The sequence below is a fragment of the Lytechinus pictus genome, chromosome 16 (genome assembly GCF_037042905.1).
Source record: "Lytechinus pictus isolate F3 Inbred chromosome 16, Lp3.0, whole genome shotgun sequence".
NCBI classification, from domain to species: Eukaryota; Metazoa; Echinodermata; class Echinoidea; order Temnopleuroida; family Toxopneustidae; genus Lytechinus; species Lytechinus pictus.
Genome location: NC_087260.1, coordinates 15,601,708 through 15,625,457, shown reverse-complemented (window position 1 = coordinate 15,625,457; position 23,750 = coordinate 15,601,708). Strand labels below are relative to the sequence as shown.

The window sequence follows — 23,750 nt, the reverse complement described above, 5'->3', positions numbered from 1 at the left end:
TGCTTAACTATATTATGTGGGGCAATCTTCAGCATGATTGTTTTCAGCTCATAGATTTCAGGGTTTCACAAAATTCACTTTATGTAGGCCTATCTGTACCAGATCTAGATCTAAGATTATACCATGACGATTTATAACCTTGGTTTACAGACTTTCTCGTGATTTTTTTCTGCAACTATATACATTCTCAGTTATAGTTAGCCCGTTATCATTATTTTTTTTTCTACTGAGTTTTGTTTAAATATCGTTACACTTTCATGTACTTTTTTTTTATTATAGCAGATGCTCCATTCATCAAGCCTCTGCTTTTAGGGGCTCCCTAATTATTCAAACTATATTTACAATAATTGTTACTCGTGCATGATTTGTTTACATATTTTGATATATAAATGATTGAATAAAATGAACTGAACAGAATTAAGCAGAACTGACAAGGACCTTTAATTCATTCACGATACTGATGATGATGATGATGACGTTGTTAGGAGAATAAGGCGCCGGTTGCGATGGTGAGAACGACGAAGGCAATCAGACCGACTGCGACATCGAAGAGGAAGAAGACTCGGGGCGCACTAAAGCTGGATTGGGCCTGTAAGAAGAAAGGGGTGGTGTTGGAATGAGGGAAAGGGTGGAGAGGGTGGGGGGCACAAAAGAGGGTAGAGAGAGAGAGAGAGTAGACATAAAGAGAAAGGGATGATAATAAAGAGAGTAACTTCCGAGAAATTTATTGAACTGTTTTGGACGAAATATCATCCAGAGACAACACGCATTTCATCATGTTCATGCTCGTGGAGGACACAATTGTTTCTACGGTTTTCCTTCACCATTTGCAACCAATATATATATATATATATATATATTTATATATATATATATATATATATATATATATATAACAAAACCGACAACTAAAGACAATAAATAGAAGAGAGAAAAAAAAATCCTGAAAAAAATACCTCAACAAAGCTCGTTTTGGACTATACAAAAGATTTTCGAAAGCCGCTCAAAGGCATTGAATCCTATATATATTCTATATGCCTGTAGTGTTTGCATTCCGTTTTGGATGCCAAAGATTCATTTTCATTCCCATTGCAAATAAATTTGAAATGCGGTGTAGGCCTACACTATGTTAGCATATTTGATAAAATCTTGTTACAATGTACGTGAAAGCAATTTTGTCAAAATTTGATTAGTTTACAAAACTAACTCTAATTTTTTATACAGGAGAACAAAATATTTGGGTGTCTCCAATCTTCATTATTCAACTCAATGCGAGGGACAGCTAGGGACCAATTTCATAAAGAGTTGTAACTATGTATTACTATGGTAACTAACGATTATGGCGACTACCAAGGAAACCTTGATTATGATTGGCTACTGAGCCCGGTTATCATGGTAGCTGCCATTATAGCACAGTTAGAATAGTTTTAAATCCTTTATGAAACGGGTCTCAGGCACTGATCTGCCTTAGTATGCTTGCGTAAAGCCGAACATATTTTTTTTTGTTCTTTATGAAAAACCATCTCTGGTATGGACGTACCTTTGTTGCACCTTGCTGCTCTGTTGGATAGAAGCGGTAGATGATGGCGTTGATGACGATCACAATACAAGTAATCAGCATCCCAGCGAGGAGGAATCTCCCTAATCTGGTCGTAGAATACGACGGCACCTCTGCGCTGAGAGCCGCACTGATGACGACCAACGATACAAACACGAACCCGGAGAAGATGATCCGTTCTCCCCCTCTCGATGGCTGCATGAGGAAGACAGCGAGGATCAGCCAGGCGCTGATCACGGCGGTGCCGATACGACCGTGGCTCTGCAGGCGTTTAATATGCAGGTAGAACGTAACATCCTCGTAGACCTCCTCGCAGCAAGGGTAAACGACCGAGTGCTTCTGCACCGAGGATTCTGCGACGTCCCACATCGGGTTCTTCGTGTAGTGACTCTGACCTACAACTTCCGACGTAGTGCCTAACACTATCCGCGAATTGTCGTTGGTCCAGGAACCGAAAACGAGGCTGCAATTCTGCATGTTTATAAGGTAAAGAATACAAGATAGCAGATATGTCTACTTGATGTACATGAAAGGGGTGGGGATAAGTAGAATCACATGACCTTTCTTTTGCAGTAGCCATACCATAGCAATTATTGTCAACATCTTTCCTGCCAACAAGATGCCTCGTCACTGTGAGTGTCCACCTATAGAGGCATATCAGAAAATGTGATTCGCACTAACTGTTAAACTGCTAGAAGTGTGACTATGATATCAAACTGTGTGCTCCAGACCACACTGTGGGTAGGCCTATACAGTTGGACACACTCTTGAACGCTGTCACAAGAGAGCCGAGGATGTGAGCCGGAGGTAAAGGTATGACTCTTCAGAAAATAATCCCAAGATAGCGAAATATTCATTAATGGCATGTATTCTGGACTCGGGGTTTACTTTAAACCCTGGTCTAAAGTTGTGGATTAACCATGCATGCGCGGATCCAGGGGGGCTGAAGGTGCGCTAGCCCCCCGTAGGATTTTAATTTAAAAAAAGATTAGGTGAACACTTTTTTGCTTGTCAAATTTCGAACGGGTAAAATGTGCCACCCCTTCTTAACTATCCTGGATCCTGTAGCACCCCGTAAAATTTCAACTCTGGATCCGCGCCTGCCTTATTCATCAGATCATTAAGAAGTGTCTAGGCTATGGTACTGCAGTGGCGTATCTGGGACAAAGCAAGGGCATAGGCTGGTTTGGGGGAGGTGCACATCCTGGGGAGGTAGAATTTAAGTGGTATGGGGGTGCACATCTTAGGGAGATGGGACTAAAGTTTGCAAAAATCAGCTGTTGAAAGCAGAAGAAGGGGTACAAATTTCGTTTTGCATACCAGTGTCGGAACTCCTCTGCCACAGTGGGAGGGTACACGTTTTCCCCTAGCCTACGCCCTTGCAAACGGCGCCCCGGGACAAGTTCCATAATCGCGTTTGTTTCAAAGTGTATTATAAATGATATATGATACACTTATATTTACAGTTAGCAAACACACGACCAGTCAAAATAAAACCTATTATTTAGATGTAGGGTTTTAGAGGCGCAGATATACATGTATGCGAGTGCGAATATTTTTCCATATCAAGACGTTAAGACTGAATGATCCAGTTTTTTTTGGGTAATAATAAACATATGCGTATCAAACTATAGAAGCGCGAGCTGAAAATTATTGATATTTAGACCCGAAAGGGAACATTAAAAAACACCCATTTAAGGTATTCCTATATGTATCTCATTATATAAATCGACATAATACGAGGGCGAAGCGCGAGCCTAAATAAATGACAATTAAACCAGAAAAAATGTATTGCAGAACTATTTGTGAGAATTAATGAAGAGTAACGTATCAAAATGCAAACCCGCAGCTGGAGATGTCAAGTTATTATATTTGCGTCTGAATAAGGGATATTTTAATGACTGTTTGTTGGAATTCTTGAAGAGGATAAGCAGGGGCGGATCCATGTTTTTTTGAAAGGGGGGCACATTTTGCCGAGGAAAATTTTGACGAGCAAAAAAAAAATCTTCACTTTAAATAAAAAGGGGGCACACTTCTGTTTTAACTGCGATTTTACATTTCAAATTTTAATTGTGCCTCTCAAAGTGGGGGGGGGGGGAGGCACAGCCGGCCCGTGCCCCCCCCCCCCTTTGAGAGGCAAGTGAGGATAAGTATATCACTAATCAAAAGTTGGCACGAATATTCATCCCTCGGTACAGACATGCAAAATTCATTTTCTAAATGTGTTGGAAACTGCATTGCCATGCATGGTAATAATATAGGACAGGCTGGGGTATTGATCACCTTCATAGGTATTCATTTTCTGCGCCTTTATTCCTTTGCCTTTTCTCTATTTTGTTTTTTTATTTGCGCCCCCCCCCCCCTGAAAGTGGAGCCCAAGGCATGTGCCTCCCCTTCCCCCCCCCCCCCCTAGATACGCCACTAAACTTACTATTCTTCGCCATTACAGCAACATACGATGTAAACAGAATTTGACATATTTTTTTACTCTATGATTTCAGTAGAGAGTTGGACCATCATGACCATGGACGAAGTGAAACCTGGTTTCAGTTTACGAACCATTTGGTACTCACATGGGAATCGTATGGGAAGTTACTGATATCGAATGCACACGAAGCATCAACGAACATCTGAACGACCTGGTAGATGGTGCCGTCCGGATACAGAATGGCTTCAGAATTTTCCATGCTTGGGTTTTCATCAGGAGGACTAGAATAAAGGAACAACAGATATTCAATTAGCTCTGTAAACTTTGTAGTACAAGACTGACATGGGAGGCAATCGGCCGGACCACTGGGGGGTGGGGATGGAGGGGGGGGGGGGTGAAAGGCTAACATTTTGAAGTTTGCACGTATACTAATATCAGAGGAGGGAGTTATAGGGTACTTATATATTAAGGTGACGTTATCCCTCAATGGATAAGTGATGGTGGCGCCTTCTCCTTGTGGCTCCCTGCATGGCTGGTATATGCTGACAAAAACGACAAAAATCACGTATTTTCGGTATAATATGATAATCACCTCTGTCATGAAATCAAAATACTTAATAATAATAACAATAATATTATAATTAAATCCAAGGCGTATTTTATGACATCTGATCTAAATTTCACCCTCGCCGTCGGCAACAAAATAGTCTCGAATGTCTTATTTACAGATACAAAAAATAAAGAAAAAGGGGGATGGCAAAAGGATATATACAAAAATCTTAAAGTTTTAAACTTTTCCTGTCGTTCCTGCCGCCTGGAATAAAACTTTGCAAATGAGATAGTAAGTCAAAGAAACGAATGAGTGAATCCAGGGAACGAGTTAGCAAGTAGAGGGAAGGAGTCAGAAAGTCATGGGAACGATTTAGAAGACGATGGAACGAGTTAGGTTAATAAGTCTAGGGAACGAGTACGTGTAAGAGTTAGCAGGCCGAGGAAACGAGTTAGCAAGTCATGGAAACGAAGTCGAGGGAATGGGAACTAGTGAGTTGATGGAATGAGATAGTATAAAGTCGAGAGAACGAGTTAAAAAACGAGGAAGTCAAAAGTTAAAAAATGTTATCACCTCAGGGGCCCCATAGCTTGCTACACTCTAAAAATGTTGGGTAAAAATACTCCATGAGGGTAATTATGTGTCCAACCAACATGGGGCATTTCTTTTGGGTATTTTTATTCATCCAGTGTGATGAAAATTTTGTCCATTCTAAAGTAATAGCTGCTTATTTTTTAACCTTACTGGACATATGCTTCCCGCATTGGTTAAATATACTGCCCAAAATTGGTTGGACACATAATTACCCTCGTGCTGGTTAAAATTTTACCCAATATTTTGTAGGTTCACATACCTGTTCCAGATAGTGATGTCAGGCACCCATATTATGGTGGACGACACGTGAAATCTGTGAATTCCACCAAACTCTGCTGGATTCCAAGTTAACCTTTCATCTTTATAAATCTGGTGACACAACAGCAATATACGAGTTAAGACTTCTATATACATGTATATGAGTCCATGTCCAATGCTATTGCTTAATTGCTCAGACCGAATGAATTATCTTTTTCAATTTATGTACCCCGGGTAAATTCGTTCCCCTATCCAGCAAAAATACGCCTTGTAACTCGGTTATCTAACACGTTTTGTATCGGGTCTCTGTGGGTCCCAGGGGAAGGGTCTCTGTGGAGGCCGGAGACGGGGTAGTGGTAATCAGATGGAATGGATTCATTTAAAAATCGCTGGCGTTAAAAGTCAACCCCGACAAAAACTTCATCTGAATTGATATAAACGAACATCACGGTTAAAATTTAATGAAAATTTGATACAATATAAGTAATGACATTTCCGCTTAATTTCACAAAACAGCTTTTAGGTTGAACTTGAAAAAAATGCGGATAGACTCAATTCAAACTCACATTACAATATTGATGTCAATTCAAGAAGTTAAGAAATATGAATTTAAAATCGATCGCAATGTGAGTTTTATTAAATCTATCGCATCTGTTTGCCAGATGTTTTTCAGGCCGGTGTATTTCATGATGACCATCAGAGTTGTCGCTGAGGCTGGTACATGCTAGTCTTGAGGCCGCTGCCTGGAGAAAACCTTTTCCCAAAGATTTTGTAGTTTGTACTCGTAAACCAGCCCGAGGTCAACGCCAAGGCCGTCAAAATGTTGCCTCGAAACCGGCCTCTTTGCCCCGTCTTGCAAAGAATTGCGATTCATCTGATCAACCACAAATATGGACAGCCAGGAAAAACAACATCTAAACTGCATGTTTGTTCAAAATATTTTGTAGATATGATGTATATTCATACATTCATCCTTTTCTTGAAAATTTGTTTACAAAGGATAAAAAAAAATTGTGCATATTTCCTGAAGAAAAAAATATATGACATTGCATGGATTTCCAATCAGTTGATTTTGATCGGATCATCATAACTCTTTGTAATCGGAGCCGGATGTCCGCACCTGAGATGTGTTGATTTTTTTTAATGTTGAAATGTTAGAATCAAGCCAATGACATTTTAACACTGACAGGTTTTGCTGTTATTTGGTGTTTAATAGTCCGTACCTAAATTGGTGTTGTTCCAACACTTCTGTGTTGGCGCTAAATCAATATACTTAAACTTAGTGCAGTGCAGGCCGGACAGATTATATTATGACAATACTTACCAAAGTTCGCCAAACGTTCATCTGCATTGTGCTTTCAAACAAATTCTGATGGAAAATGTGGAACGAAAAATGAAATCAAAGGCAAATTATACAACAAGACCAAAATTTGTGTATGAACCAAAACTACATGGGACCAGAAAGGTATGATGAAAGCATAAACCAGGAATGAAAGTTCTTCTTTTTAAGAATAATTTAACTTATCATTATTATTATCATCATCATCTTATTTTATCTAATGAAGGAAGATTCAGAATAATGTCACATCTCTTTAATGTGATCAAAACCTAATATCCTTATTTTATGTTTTTTATGCTACAAGCTTGACAAAATCATATATTTCTAAATTAATTTAGTTGATAAGGAATAATCAGTTTAACGACGATAAACATACAAATGAGGTTTGTTATTAACAGGGTGTCTGTAGAATGCATGCAAGTGAAGAGGTCAATCGTGCACAATATGCACCACATAAAACAAAATAGACAAATAAATGTATAACTTAATAGATTTAATACGGGCTAAATAACTATCAGATTGATTTCAGTTATTGATTAGCCAATTATTCAATCTCCCACTCACTCATCAACGACATGCTTATTTATTCTCTCGCTCAGTCACACGCTCACTCACCCATTCATTAAATTGGTAATACTCACTAACTAGCCAGTCACTAACCTTTTCATTTACGAATTCAAGCACTCACCCACCCACCCAATCTCCGTCTCAAATTCATTCTCCTACTTTCTCCCTTTCCAACTCACTCATGCATCCACTCACTCACTCTCTCCCCCACTCAATGCTTAACTCACTAATTCTTATTTTCACTTTCTTACGCACTCACCGACTCGCTCACTCGTGCACTTATCCACAAACTCACTCACTAACTCAATAATTTTACTACCCATGTGCACACTCACTCATTCCCTCGCTGACTAACTCATGCGCCCACATGGATTAAGACTTAGGGGGCGTTGCAAGAAAATATTTGCGATCAATTGCAAATATTCTGTTGCAATTTTACAACTGATAGATCAACGATAACTGTATCAAATCGGATAAACTTTTTGTTTCAAGGAGCAGATTAGCAATCAATCACTAATTTGCAATTAAATCCAAGACATATGATTGATTTACAGACCAAAAATAGACTTGCGATTGATCGCAAGTTTCTTGCAACACCCCATAAGTCATTAAATTTCTTACTCGAGCGCGCGCGCGCTCTCTCTCCCTCTCTCTCTCCATCTCACTCACACATTCACTCAGGGGCGTCGATCCATTTTTCGGATTGGGGGGGCAAAATCATGAATCAACGTTCCAAAGGTGCTCGATCGTACAAAACACCCCCCCCCCCACACACACACATAGGCATATTATATAAGTAGTTAAGGATGAGACCTCATACCTAATTGACCTTTGACCTTTGACCTTTGACCGCATGACCTTTGACCCAACTTCCGGTCACTGTTGACCCCGTGACCCCACCTTCCGGTCAATCATGACCTTTGACCTTTGGGTACGCGGTAAACAGGAAATTGGATAATGAAGCGCGGGAAGCGATTTTAATTGGATAATGGAGCGCGGGAAGCGATTTTAATTGGATAATGACTCCGCGTGGGGACGCGATTTTAATTGGATAATGAAGCGCGGGACGCGATTTTAATTGGATAATGACTCCGCGTGGGGACGCCATCTTAATTGGATAATGAAGCGCGGGACGCGATTTTAATTGGATAATGACTCCGCGTGGGGACGCCATCTTAATTGGATAATGGCCAGCCACAACGTCACCATGAATCGGTATTACGACACAGTTACGCAACCACGGCCGTGATGTCATATCCCAGGGAATTACCCTTTACCCGGTATTGCACCACCGTGGCGCAATCGTCACGTATAGGATACGATGCACGAAACAGACGTATGATTTCTACACAGTTTCCTATTGAAAAAATTATCTTTCTCCGCCTACCAGCAGGTATGTCAAGTGCCTCGCGGTTCACGAATCGATCGCCCCATGCACGACCAACGCCCGTCATTGAACTTGGGATATCCTATTCAAGGTGAAAGCCGGCTCTCTCTGTCTCTTATTACAACAATTATTGGTAATCCAACATGTGATTATAATCATGACATCTCAAGCTCTACTCATTCCAGACTTTCCCCCATCAAAACTCTCTGACTTTTCCATACCGTTTTGTACATACTTTTCATTTAACTCACATGACCTGCACGGCTCTCTGACCCGCAAAAGTATGTATATTGAAACCCGTAGACGACTCCTTTCAATCAACTTCATTCATCCGCAGTACAGATGGTGATAACATGAAACACTATACAGTCAAGGATGATTCTTTATTATTACTATCATTTATTCTATTCCATTTCAATGTAGATAGGTTCAATTAGTGTATAAACAGCAGATTTTGATACAAAGGTAAAAATAATGTAAGATATGTTCTCAAATTACGTTGTCACAACAAAATAATTAACTGTTCATTGTTAATATTAAAGTGAAGTTCTCGTTTTTTTCTTTTCCTTCGCTTAACTTATTGGATTGTAACACATGTCTATGGATGGCATTCAGAAAATATGAACACAATGAAGTTCAAACTGTCATTTATGCCCGCATTTATGTTGACGGCGTTTTCTTGGATTATTCGACAAGCTGATGTTTGTGCCTTTAGTTGTAGGTTCCATCTTCACCCTCCGTTTCTTCTCCACCATCATCATCGTCATCGTCACCTTGATACTGGAATAAACCATCGAATTGTGAACCATGCCTGGCTAACACTCTCTGTACGGCTTTCCGGAATTCCATGCCATTCTCTAATCTTTCCGTGAGATCGGACACGATTTCACGATTGATGTCAGCGTCTTCGAGGTACACGTTCTGCTGCAAGAACTGAGAGTAAAGATCGAAAAAGATGCGTTTGACTGCCCAGAGTAGTTTCACGTGAGCCTTTGCTTTAGCGTCTTCTTCTTCCATTCCTTCTGAGATGTATTTCTGATATTTTTCGTCTCTCAAGTCCTCGGTGGTTGTCATGGCTTGCTCTAACCATCCTCGATAAGCGAGGTTGTCTTCAGTTTCTTCCATGTTTGCTGTCATTGACGATTCGTGTCCATCGCTTTCTGATACGCTCGTTTCGGAATCATCGTTGGATTCTTCAACTCTTTGCATTTGAGAGGATGGGTCGGAGTCTTCATCTTCACTCGTTTCTTGTCCAGTATCATGCTCGTTTTGTTCATGCCTCTGCATGTTATATTTCCTACTAAAAGTTTTATCGCATCGTGAACAAGCGTAACGGTTGGACATATCCAATATATTCATGCTGACTCGATGATTATTTGTTGGGAAATGAAGAAAATTAACGTTCAAACTTGTAATTATACGTAATCATGAAACGCGCGCGAAGGTACTTTGATTCTTACGGATTTTTACGCATTCTTACGGATTCTTACTCATTCTTACTCATTCTTACGGATGTTTACTCATTCTTACTCATTCTTACTCATTCTTACTCATTCTTACGGATTTTTTACGGATTCTTACGGATGTTTACGGATTCTTACTCATTCTTACTCATTCTTACGGATGTTTACTCATTCTTACTCATTCTTACTCATTCTTACTCATTCTTACGGATTTTTTACGGATTCTTACGGATGTTTACGGATTCTTACTCATTCTTACTCATTCTTACGGATGTTTACTCATTCTTACTCATTCTTACTCATTCTTACGGATGTTTACGGATTCTTAGGGATGTTTACGGATCCTTACGGATCCACGTTGGAATGACCCATGCTGCATGGGTCATTCTAGCGTGGATGAACATATTTTCCTTGAGATTATTTGGAATGACCCATGCTGCATGGGTCATTCTAGCGTGGATGAACATATTTTCCTTGAGATTATATGAAAGCATTGATTAATCCGTAAGAATCCGTAAAAAATCCGTAAGAATCCGTAAGAATGAGTAAGCATCCGTAAGAATGAGTAAGAATGAGTAAGAATGAGTAAACATCCGTAAGAATGAGTAAGAATGAGTAAGAATCCGTAAACATCCGTAAGAATCCGTAAAAAATCCGTAAGAATGAGTAAGAATGAGTAAGAATGAGTAAGAATGAGTAAACATCCGTAAGAATGAGTAAGAATGAGTAAGAATCCGTAAACATCCGTAAGAATCCGTAAAAAATCCGTAAGAATGAGTAAGAATGAGTAAGAATGAGTAAGAATGAGTAAACATCCGTAAGAATGAGTAAGAATGAGTAAGAATCCGTAAGAATGCGTAAAAATCCGTAAGAATCAAAGTACCTTCGCGCGCGTTTCATGATTACGTATAATTACAAGTTTGAACGTTAATTTTCTTCATTTCCCAACAAATAATCATCGAGTCAGCATGAATATATTGGATATGTCCAACCGTTACGCTTGTTCACGATGCGATAAAACTTTTAGTAGGAAATATAACATGCAGAGGCATGAACAAAACGAGCATGATACTGGACAAGAAACGAGTGAAGATGAAGACTCCGACCCATCCTCTCAAATGCAAAGAGTTGAAGAATCCAACGATGATTCCGAAACGAGCGTATCAGAAAGCGATGGACACGAATCGTCAATGACAGCAAACATGGAAGAAACTGAAGACAACCTCGCTTATCGAGGATGGTTAGAGCAAGCCATGACAACCACCGAGGACTTGAGAGACGAAAAATATCAGAAATACATCTCAGAAGGAATGGAAGAAGAAGACGCTAAAGCAAAGGCTCACGTGAAACTACTCTGGGCAGTCAAACGCATCTTTTTCGATCTTTACTCTCAGTTCTTGCAGCAGAACGTGTACCTCGAAGACGCTGACATCAATCGTGAAATCGTGTCCGATCTCACGGAAAGATTAGAGAATGGCATGGAATTCCGGAAAGCCGTACAGAGAGTGTTAGCCAGGCATGGTTCACAATTCGATGGTTTATTCCAGTATCAAGGTGACGATGACGATGATGATGGTGGAGAAGAAACGGAGGGTGAAGATGGAACCTACAACTAAAGGCACAAACATCAGCTTGTCGAATAATCCAAGAAAACGCCGTCAACATAAATGCGGGCATAAATGACAGTTTGAACTTCATTGTGTTCATATTTTCTGAATGCCATCCATAGACATGTGTTACAATCCAATAAGTTAAGCGAAGGAAAAGAAAAAAACGAGAACTTCACTTTAATATTAACAATGAACAGTTAATTATTTTGTTGTGACAACGTAATTTGAGAACATATCTTACATTATTTTTACCTTTGTATCAAAATCTGCTGTTTATACACTAATTGAACCTATCTACATTGAAATGGAATAGAATAAATGATAGTAATAATAAAGAATCATCCTTGACTGTATAGTGTTTCATGTTATCACCATCTGTACTGCGGATGAATGAAGTTGATTGAAAGGAGTCGTCTACGGGTTTCAATATACATACTTTTGCGGGTCAGAGAGCCGTGCAGGTCATGTGAGTTAAATGAAAAGTATGTACAAAACGGTATGGAAAAGTCAGAGAGTTTTGATGGGGGAAAGTCTGGAATGAGTAGAGCTTGAGATGTCATGATTATAATCACATGTTGGATTACCAATAATTGTTGTAATAAGAGACAGAGAGAGCCGGCTTTCACCTTGAATAGGATATCCCAAGTTCAATGACGGGCGTTGGTCGTGCATGGGGCGATCGATTCGTGAACCGCGAGGCACTTGACATACCTGCTGGTAGGCGGAGAAAGATAATTTTTTCAATAGGAAACTGTGTAGAAATCATACGTCTGTTTCGTGCATCGTATCCTATACGTGACGATTGCGCCACGGTGGTGCAATACCGGGTAAAGGGTAATTCCCTGGGATATGACATCACGGCCGTGGTTGCGTAACTGTGTCGTAATACCGATTCATGGTGACGTTGTGGCTGGCCATTATCCAATTAAGATGGCGTCCCCACGCGGAGTCATTATCCAATTAAAATCGCGTCCCGCGCTTCATTATCCAATTAAGATGGCGTCCCCACGCGGAGTCATTATCCAATTAAAATCGCGTCCCGCGCTTCATTATCCAATTAAAATCGCGTCCCCACGCGGAGTCATTATCCAATTAAAATCGCTTCCCGCGCTCCATTATCCAATTAAAATCGCTTCCCGCGCTTCATTATCCAATTTCCTGTTTACCGCGTACCCAAAGGTCAAAGGTCATGATTGACCGGAAGGTGGGGTCACGGGGTCAACAGTGACCGGAAGTTGGGTCAAAGGTCATGCGGTCAAAGGTCAAAGGTCAAAGGTCAATTAGGTATGAGGTCTCATCCTTAACTACTTATATATATGTATATTTATATATATATATATATATATATATACATATGCATATATGACTCATGAGATACAGACATATATCTCACCAACAAATTAATGTGAGCGCGAAGCGCGAGCTGATTTTTTTTAGTATACTGACCTTAAAACAGGAAAAGCGTACATGTTTAGGACTGTTTGTATAGTAACTCATGAGGAGGATACATATCTCACTACACAGATAATGCGAGTGCCGAGAGCGAGCTGAAATTTCTTTATATTCTGACCTGAAAGCTTGATATTCTAAGCATTTTTGGTACCAATAATTAAGATTGGTATCTAAAAGAACAAATCTCTCTCTAAAAGCTCGCATATTTCGATCTGAAAAAAATGACAGATTAATGGATTTTTTTTTATAAAGAACAAGATATATATCCAACAAAATATTATTGCAAATCGAAGCGGGAGTTATTTTGAGGGTTAGAACTGAAAACGGGACATTCTATTCACCTATTTAATCATGTAAAGTATGGGTTTTTACTACAGAAATGATGCGAGCGCAAAGCGCGAGCCGAAAATTTTTGTATTCCAATCTGAAAAGCGGACATTTTGAGCACGATTTGCAATAGAGAACGAGTTGTGTATCTCAATCTCGCTTGCTGAACATTACAATCTTATTTTATTTTTGCACATCTGGAATTATTGGGGGGGTGGCAAAACGATATGTTTGCCCCCCCCAATATTTTCATTGGTGGGGCGATCGCCCCCCTGCCCCCCCAGGATCGACGCCTCTGCATTCACTCACGAACTTACTCACTCATTGTCTCTCTCTCTCTCTTTCACTCACTCACTTAAAAAAGCAATACCACAATTTATGAGTCACACATACTCATCGTCATCTAAACTCATAAACTAACTCACCGACCCTTACTCAACTCACGTACTAACCCACCCAGTGTCTCGCTCACTCACTCAACAAAAACAATGCCACAATCTATGAGTTTACACACACTCATCGTCACTAACCAGTTTTCTGAGGACCTGAAGCTCCAAGGAGATATTAACGTAGTGCGTCTCATCATGATGGGGGAGGAAACTCTTGTCATAGCTCGAATTGGTGAACAGAGTTTGGTAGAGTTCTGATCGATAGTCTGTTTTTACAAGCAATTAAAAAATAACATAAAATCAATCGAATACAAATACAATGATTAGAGGGTTCCATGACATTTGCTCGGCTCTAAATTCCACACACTACTCGAATAACCAACTTCAACCATCATGGGTTTAACCCCCTAAACCTTACATAAAACCCTATTGCAACCCTATTCCTAAATCTTAGACGAAATTAAGCCCGGAGCAATTGTCGCAGGAGCAAATGTCGTGTCGCCGAGAAGGATTAGAGATGTCAGTCAGCAAACAGGCTCTACAAACGTGATAAGTAAAACGTGATATTGCATTGTTTCACTTCTTCAAAATTAAAAAAACCATGAACACTATGGATTAGGCCATGTATCGAGTGCGCAGTTAGAAGAAACCTAGACAGTGACCAAATATCGAAAATGGTCATCATTGTACAAATTCTGAATTTCTTTAAAATCCCTGCCAATTAACGTAACTATATGAAGGGTGTAGGGGGATTAACCCTCCCTCTACGAGTTCGGAAGCAATAAATATGGAAATAAAATGGAAAACAGGAAAAATAACAAGAACATGAAAGAAAGGGGAAAGAAATTGGGAAAATGTGCATGGAGAACAAAGAAAGGAAGAGAGGGCTACGAAAGGGGGGGGGGAACAGAATCAAATAAACAAATAAATTTCTGGTAATTTTTTTTTAGGGTAGGGAAGGGGAGCGGGAAGGGGTGCTCTAAATTACCCTTAAAACCCAACACGTAGTGCGTACTACATAATTTCTACAATTATATATTGAAGAACGATTATATACCTTCGTGAACATGATCGTCCTCGTGGTCATGAGCAATCGTCTCACCAACGATTATTAGTATTAGAGCGACTACGATGGTACAGATCTTCATGGTCGTGGTTGATCATTTACGACAAAACAAGTGAGAAAAGGCACATACAGTCAGATCTTCCTTTCGCCTCGTTTCTAATAATAATGGTAATGATACGACAAACGGGGTATTATGAAAGAACATTCAATAAAGATAGCAATACTTATATTTAATAAATGATAAATTAATCAATAAATAATGGTGACGATGATTATAATAATAATAATGATAGGACTAATAGTAATAATAATGATAATTATGATTAATGATAACAATAGTAATTATTATTGTTATTATCATTATTATTATTATTATCATTATTATTATTATTATTATTATTATTATTATAATTATTATCATGATGATGATGATGATGATGATGATGATGATGATGATGGTTACGGTAATGATAACAAAAACCATTACAATAACGGTAGTTAAAAATGTACATGTAGTTATTATTAGCATCTCATTACCCGATATTGTGAACACTTTCTTGTTGTTCTGCTTGTTTTCTTAACCTTCATTAAAATGATTTCATTACAACCCGGGCACGGGAAAGGGAAGGGGAACATGGCTCAAACCTCGAACAAATTGAATTTTCGTTTTGTGAAACCTCGTCCTGTAATGTGTATAGGTATGTACTACAAGTAAAGTTTGAACCCCAGTTTGTTAAATTAGAATATGGGTTTCTAATGTCGGTAGTATGAATACATAAACCGTACTTGAGCAGTATAGGAACATCCATTCAACTTTGCCTTTCTTTGAATTTAGCCATCTGTGTTTACAATACCTGCAAGTTCTTGCCCCCCCCCCTCGTTCGGTCATCTTATCTGCCCCCCCCCCCTGCCTGTCTGTCTGTCTGTCTGTCTCTCTCTCTCTCTCTCTCTCTCTCCTTCCCTTCACCCCCAGGCCTTTTCTCTCTACAAACGATGAATCTGCTTGCATTTCTGTCTCTATATGGGCTGCCGGCGGAGGGGATCCGTACCCCCCACCCTCCTTCCCCATGCATGTGGTTCTTTAACAGTTCCTAGACTATTGATTGGCCAGGAATAAGGTAAATACACCAGAGCACTTTTGACAACAAAAAGCCGAACTCGATCCCTTTCAGCCACTTCTGAAAAAAAGATGAACTTCAGCATCAGGTGACATACCATCATTGTTGATATATTAATCTCCCGGGACCTCAAATTCTTTTATATCGCTTTGCATGGCATTTTTTCTTCTACGGGTGAAAAAGATGGTGGCAAACAAAATGTGCGATGTTTGTCAGAATGTTCGATTGTGTGTGGGAGGGTTTATGTTTACCTGGTGTGCTGATACATTCGGTCTATTTCTCAGATAGGCTAATACCACGTAGACTAAACTCATTTGGTCGGTAAGACTATCAGTGTGGTCTAATTGCCGTTTGGTCTACCCGACGCTTGGACTAAGACCCATTTAATATAATTCTCACTTAGACTAATACCCAGTTGGTCTCACGTCTAATTGCCACTTCGTCTATTTGTCATTTCTTACTTTGTCAAACCAAAATTTCGCTAATAAATGAACAATCCAACTACAATTAATGAACCAAGCGGTGTTAGACCGAATAGTAAATGGACTAAATAGCAATTAGACAAAATTGTTAGTAGGCAAACTAGTTGTAAACGAAATCAGTCAAATCGACTAGATCATACATAGGCCCCATAGAGTTAAATAATTCTACGGTAGGCCCCCAGTCAGCTGGGTGCAACTGATATGTCTAGTCACATCTGACGTATGTTCTAGTCAGAAATAACTCTGTTCTAGTAAAATACGACTAGAAAATAGTCAAATATGCCTAGAATAACAGTTGCACCCAGCTGACTCGATTAACTAGTCATTTTGATTGATGTGTTTTGAGAGTGTTATAGGCCGTAGTGATATGAGACCAAACGAAAAGGATACAGGATTGTTTTTTTCTCATTCTTATATTGATGCGCCCCCCCCCCGGGGGGGGGATCCTGTGAACATGTTTGTTTGAACACATTATGCATGATGATGATGATAATCAGCAGCAGCAGCTGCAGCGAAAGTATTATTATTATATATCTCAATTACGTTTTGTCACACGCACTCACTTAATTTTTTTTAATAAGTGCACACCAATACCAATAATGCATTTCCATTTATTTGAATGCAGGATAAAAGGTAACGTGGCCGGGGATCGAACCCCGGACTTTCCATGTATAGCCAGGCGCCTTAGACCACTCGGCAACGGCACCTCCGCACCCCTCACCCACCCACACGCACTCACCCACCCCCACACACTCTCCAACACACACCCACTCATAGTTTAATTACACTGAAGAAACCTGCATGTAAGATCTCTCAACTGAGACAACGTTTGTCTTTTCACACAAATGGCATATAATTATTACATTGTCATGTTACTTTTGAAATTTATATGGAGAGGAAAAACACTTAAAAACCTCACCTTTATACTTTACACAACACCGTGACAACTATACTGAACGTGGTATTAACAGACCTATTCATATTTACCTCCTCGTGTATCATGTATAGTATTGTCATCTACGTTCTAAAAATACTTAAGGACATAATATGTGACTGCAAATTATTCATAAACGGAACCCGCATTTTACCGAAATAATATTTGTGAATATGAAATACGAACAACTATTATAATTGCAGCGTATATAATCACCGTGTTTACCATTAACGACTCACATGCTCATTATACATCATTAGTGAATTCAAAACAGACTGATTCAATAACCATATTTCAATGTTAAAGTATTACGTTATATGATATAAGCATGTTAATATTATATTTCAATGATTGGTGGAAGAAACAATTGGAAATACTCACCTGTTGGGACCCTAACAGCAGGTTGACACTACAAAAACAGCTCAGGTATGGAGTGGTATTATAGTGGCCTTTAACGGGGCCAGTATTGGATCTGACTTTCTATTATTGCGGCGCTTTTATGCACGACATTCGCGAACAGTGCACGCCACACAATGGTTTTTAAGCAGACACGATTCGCGGAGTGACACGGTTCCATTATTTGAAGATTCTAAACATGAAATAACAATAGGAGTCCCAGGGATCAATAGGGGTGAGAGAGAGGGGGAAAGAGACAGGGGGATACTGATCTGAGGAGGTGACTGTAATATACAGTATATATATATATATATATATATATATATATATATATATATATATATATATATATGTGTCATCTACGAGGTAAATATATATATATATATGTATATATTTATATATATATATATAAGAACACTTAATATCCTTAAGGTGTTCATAATGATAAAACAACACTACAAAATAAGGTATAATTTCTACAGTAATCATGTTTAAATATTAATATTACATATTACATCACACCGTGTATTTTTACTGAAATCAAGCATCAAGCTTCTCCTTCACTTGCAGATACCTTCGTTTTGAATGAACTACCCTATATAGGCCTATCAAATAAACAATACCTCTGCAGAAAAGTATGTACATTAATATCATGGCGCTCTGAATGAATATAAAGAAATATAAAAATAAATGAAAGAATTACAAATTGTTTGATTTGATTTTTCAAGTAGTGCAAACCAAGAGGAGAAAGAAAGACAACCAAGAAAGGCGGAAAATGGAAGGAAGGATGAGGAAGAGTGTAACTCTCTTTTACATTACATGTTTTATTAGAAAATCAAAATCAAATTAAAAAATTTACAAACAATATTAGTCTGAGTGGCGGATGATACAAAATTTTCTCAAAGCGTAATATCGACCGAGAAAATTATGACGTCACATTTAGCCCTTCTTGCCAGTTCCTCTGGTACCATTGTGTGAACGTGCAAAAATAAACCACACACACACGTTTTGCCAAAATAATGTGAAAATCGTCGAGGAATGTGGTATAGCGTTTTCGCATGCAAAAAAGCGAGTATTCAATTGGAATTCCAAACCGCCGTAAATCATCAAATTCTCTTAGACATGATACATTAATTTGATACCCCAAAAATGTAAATGCATCGCGCTATAGTCAGATAGGCATGACAGTCTAACCCCCTGACGTACATATGTCCCCCCCCCCCCCCCCAAGTTTATCAACCAAGGAAAAAAGGATTAAAGGGTAATCCAGCGCCTTGGCCATAAAATGATGTGTTGGAACGGAGAAAAATAAATTAAACAGAATGGTGAAAGTTTGAAAGAAATCGGACAAGCAATAAGAAAGTTATAGCTGCTTTAAAATTGAGATCACTAATACTATGTAGATTTCAAATTGGCAACTGGGTAAGTAAATTATGACAAGGGGCAAGGACAACTTTCCCATAGGCCATGTACTTTATTATCAGGGATTTGTGGTTTTCTCCTAAGTGCCCATTCCCCTGGGGCAGTAATCTAAATATAACCCAGGTAGTATATTGTTTTATGACCTCATGGAAGAAAAATATAATTTGAAATAAAACTTTTGGGAAAAATGACATTTTTAGCCATAGTTGGAGTACATGGAAGAGTAGTCCTTGCCTTACATCACTATGACATCACATATGCGGCCAATTTGTAGTCTCCATGGGTATTGAGATTACCAATATTTACAACTTTTAAAAACTCATAACTTTCTTGTTGTTTGTCCAATATTATTCAAACTTTCACCTATCAACTTGTCTGATTTTTCTTTTCCTTACACAAACAAGTTTTTATTTGGGTTGGATTCCCCTTTAAAGAGAACGATAAGGAAAGAGAAATGGTTCAATATTATAACTTTCTCTGGATATTATGTCCAAATCTCCAACAGAATACGGGGGGGGTTGTGCTAAAAATGTTAACTTTTCCTCGTTCGCTCGCAACTTTTTTGAAATTTTGCCCCATCCAAAGTTTATGTCCCCCTCATATTGGGGAGGGGCTTATTACGCGACTGGTCACACCTAAATTTTGCCCCTACTGTTGAAATAGGAATTTGAATGCATGTATCATTATGTGGCGCAATATGACAACGTCATTGTATTATGGTCAGTGAAAACACGGATTTTCTATTATTATCCGAGAACGTTTCCAATGTTGCTCCAGATATTTTTTTTTCTATTAGAAAAAAAAATCCTGTGGACTCAAGCATGAAAAATTTTTTTTTTAATATCGAATTGACATGTTCCGAACACAGGACCAATTAAATCAATTTCTGTTAAAAATTGTGCGACTTGGATTTTGTTTTTCTACTAATGATGTTTTTTATCATAATATATGCGGTAATTTGTTTTTTAAATAAAGAAGAACATAAATCGATTCCTATTGAACATTTTTGGGCTCTGATTTTTTTCTTTGTCTTCTATATTACCATTTTTTTTTTCAATCAAACGTGCATTAACTCTTTTGTGATAAAGAAAAAAAAATCTGTGATATAAAGTATTTTTTTTGGATTATTTTTAATCATTTACTTCTTCTTTAAGGAAAGAATGCTTCACATTTTAGTTAGTACGTTATCTTTGATGACATACGCGAGTCTTCCTTTCGTTCCATCGTTCCACTTGTAATATTAAAAGGTGCCGTGGCCGAGTGGTCTAAGCCGTTTGATTTGAGATCCGGGGATCGGGGTTCGATACCCGGACACAGCACAGGCCCTTGAGCAAGGCATTAATACCAATGTGTGGACTTGTTTAAAAAAAAAATAATTGACGCTGTAGTCGACTTCATTGATGTCTCCTTAACCCCCCCCCCCCCCCCATGAACAATCGTTTGAAATGCTCCCGTATGAAATGTTTTCTAATCCCAAAAGAAGCCACGGTCTTATTTTACCGTTGCTCTCAAGCGAATTAGGGGAATGGTCCGTTGCAATCTAAATTAAAATACAGGGGAAAACAATTATGATGTGTCTTATACCCCTTTCATAAACCCATCCTCCAATTAGCCGCCCAAGAGTAATGCGGATAATTCAATAAAAATTGCGTTCACAAACTCCGAAAAATAATCCGCACTATTTTTACGAGCGCCCGTCCTGAAAAAGGCGGATAATCGTCATGACAACTGCACACGCCCCCTCCGATGCGGTTGTGTTGGAAAAGGGTGACCTTGTGACCGCACCATGGCAATTATCCGCATTATTTGGAAATGCGTTCATAAAGTCAAAATCTGGTCCCGATGTCGCTATTATGCGGATAATTGCAGCATCAAAATAATGCGGATAACTCTGGTCCTCCTCCAATTTTACGACCAAATTATGCTGCTATTAGCCGCATAATTGGGTTTATGAAAGGGGTATTAAGGAGTGTTTGAATGTACTCATTCGGTAAGAATTCTGAAAAGAACCGTCTTTGAATTCTGAAAAGAGCCGACTTTGAAGAAAAAAAAATGGTTCGACATACCAACGGAATATCACTCTTCGAACCGGGTTGGTAAATATAATTATAAACCCTACCTGTTGGTTAAGAAAAATGTCTATTCGTTTCACATGCAATTTTGTTTTAACTAATGTTGGTAGATTGTGTTAACCAACCTGACATATTTTTTTCATAGAGTGATGCAAACAATCCATTTTGATGACTATTATACCCAGCGGCGGTCCCATGATATTCTGAAAGGGGGAAGGGGGTGTAATACGCGGGTTCGAATCCCAGCCATGGCGTAATTTCCTTCAGCAAGAAACTGATCCACAGTGTGCTGCACTCAACCCAGGTGAGGTAAATGGGTACCGGTAGGAAGTAATTCCTTAAAAAGCTGTGTGCTATGAACGCCTAGCTTAGCCGGGTAATATAGGAGTGCCTTGAGCACCTAACAAGGTGGATATGTGCGCAATATAAATACCCTATATTATTATTATTATTATTAAATAGATGACGTAATTTTTTATCATTCATCTAACGTGGTTTTATAGAGTAAAAAGGTCCAACTTCTCCTTTGATATACCCTCCACTCAGCTTTCTTTTTATCCCTTTTTCTCTTAATCTGTTCCTTTTTTTCATTTTTCACTATTCACTTCACTATTCACGAGAATAAATCATATAGGGGAAAGTCGCCCCCCCCCCCTCCTCTCCGCCTGTGGTGCCACCCCGTGCCTTGCATTCACGGTGTATCCAGTCTCACCACCAACTAACATTTCTTTCAAGTTTATATGATATCATAGAGTTAATTCATTTCAATTCTTTATTTTCATTTCCATAAAAGTAATACAAATCAGATGCAAATTAGCGGTTTTACGTAAGAAAAGCAGTCTAAACATGATAAAATAGAGCGTAGGCTATATAATGGAAATGATGGGGGGTCCATTATTAATGTTTGTGAAATGTGGATAAAGTTAAAGACTTTGAGTCCAATTCAGGTTAGTAAGACAATAATTCATCCATGGATTTAACATGTTTAAAAAAGACAACATAAAGATCGCAATTTGAAAAAAGAATGTCGTAAAATAAATCATTACATATTATATACCGCGATGTGAAACCAGAATCTCGTAAGGTAAACACAAATATCGCTATATAACATTAGAATCTCGTAAAGTATATAAAGACAAATATGTATATGTAAACTTTGAATTGAGTGTAAGTAGGTCAAAGGCACGCTAACTTCTTTGTAGAAACGATTCCATGGCATTTGGATTTTGAAGGGGGGCAGCAATAGGGATGTATCATTGATTGATTGAATGATTGATCGATCGATTGATTGATTGATTGATTGATTGATTGATTGATTGATTGATTGATTGATTGATTGATTGATTGATTGATTGATTGATTGATTGATTGATTGATTGATTGATTGATTGATTGATTGATTGATTGATTGATTGATTGATTAATTGATTGATTGATTGATTCTTTTTCATTCCAAAATTCAACAAAAGTTACAATGTAAGGCGAAACACAAAAATATAATATACATAAATGAAAAAAAGTGAACCCAATGGAAAGCAAATCTTGTTAGTACGGGTTCCCTGCAATAAATAGTTGATTAAGTATATCTTTCATCAATGAAATTCCTTTTTTCTCAATTAAAAAAGGGGTGTCATAATTATGATAAGGTATTGTTAAACGTACCTGTATATTCTGTTTAACATACCCTTCTTTCGTTATGTTACCCCCTCCGTTTTTGTTCATTTTTTTTCATCAATAATATTGATAAATCCTTGATTGGACTTTGATACGTCTATTGGTTCCATGAGTGAAAGGTTTTGAGGGACCAATATGTGGCAAGATCTCTAAAAAGTCGCAATCGAGAAATTGACCTTTCACACAAAGATCACATGTTGATATGGATTTCGACATGTATTCGGAAAATTATTTCACATTTTACCCTTTACTTTCTGTTAATGATAATAATAACATGCAATACTTACATATCGCTCTACTTATGTTTCAAAACATTGCATATTATATTACCCCGGCTTTAGAACGGCTACCCTTAACAGGTGCTCAAGCAGTCAAGGATTTCTTTCCTATACTTCCTGGTATCCACACCGGTTGATACCGGCAGATGTAGATTAACAGTCGCTAGTGCCACGGTGGGATTCGAGCCCGGGACCTTGTGGCTTAAACCGCTTGGACTTATCCACTGAGTCACCTCTGCCCTCTTTCTTTTTATATGCCTACCCCCCCCCCCCCCTTCCACCATCCATACGCCAGTGTACAGTTCTTTTTTGTTTAATATTCAAGAAGCATGTATTCTTAAGAAAATACTTTCTGAGCAGTGAGCACTACTGGCAAGAACACATTG

The 23,750-nt window shown here is 38.6% G+C and overlaps 1 protein-coding gene across 1 annotated transcript; it reads right to left on the bottom strand.

Moving 5' to 3' along the window:
* Window positions 1-169: 169 nt before the first annotated feature.
* On the bottom strand, window positions 170-18,104 carry LOC129279319 (neuronal acetylcholine receptor subunit alpha-6-like). The gene is made up of 8 exons (XM_054915408.2): window positions 17,904-18,104; window positions 14,980-15,144; window positions 14,064-14,188; window positions 6,713-6,757; window positions 5,390-5,499; window positions 4,132-4,267; window positions 1,541-2,029; window positions 170-589 (listed from the first exon to the last, which is right to left on the bottom strand). Exons 2-8 carry the CDS (start codon window positions 15,068-15,070, stop codon window positions 482-484), a joined length of 1,104 nt encoding a protein of 367 aa, XP_054771383.2. The 5' UTR covers window positions 15,071-15,144; window positions 17,904-18,104; the 3' UTR covers window positions 170-481.
* Between the last annotated feature and the right edge of the window lie 5,646 nt (window positions 18,105-23,750).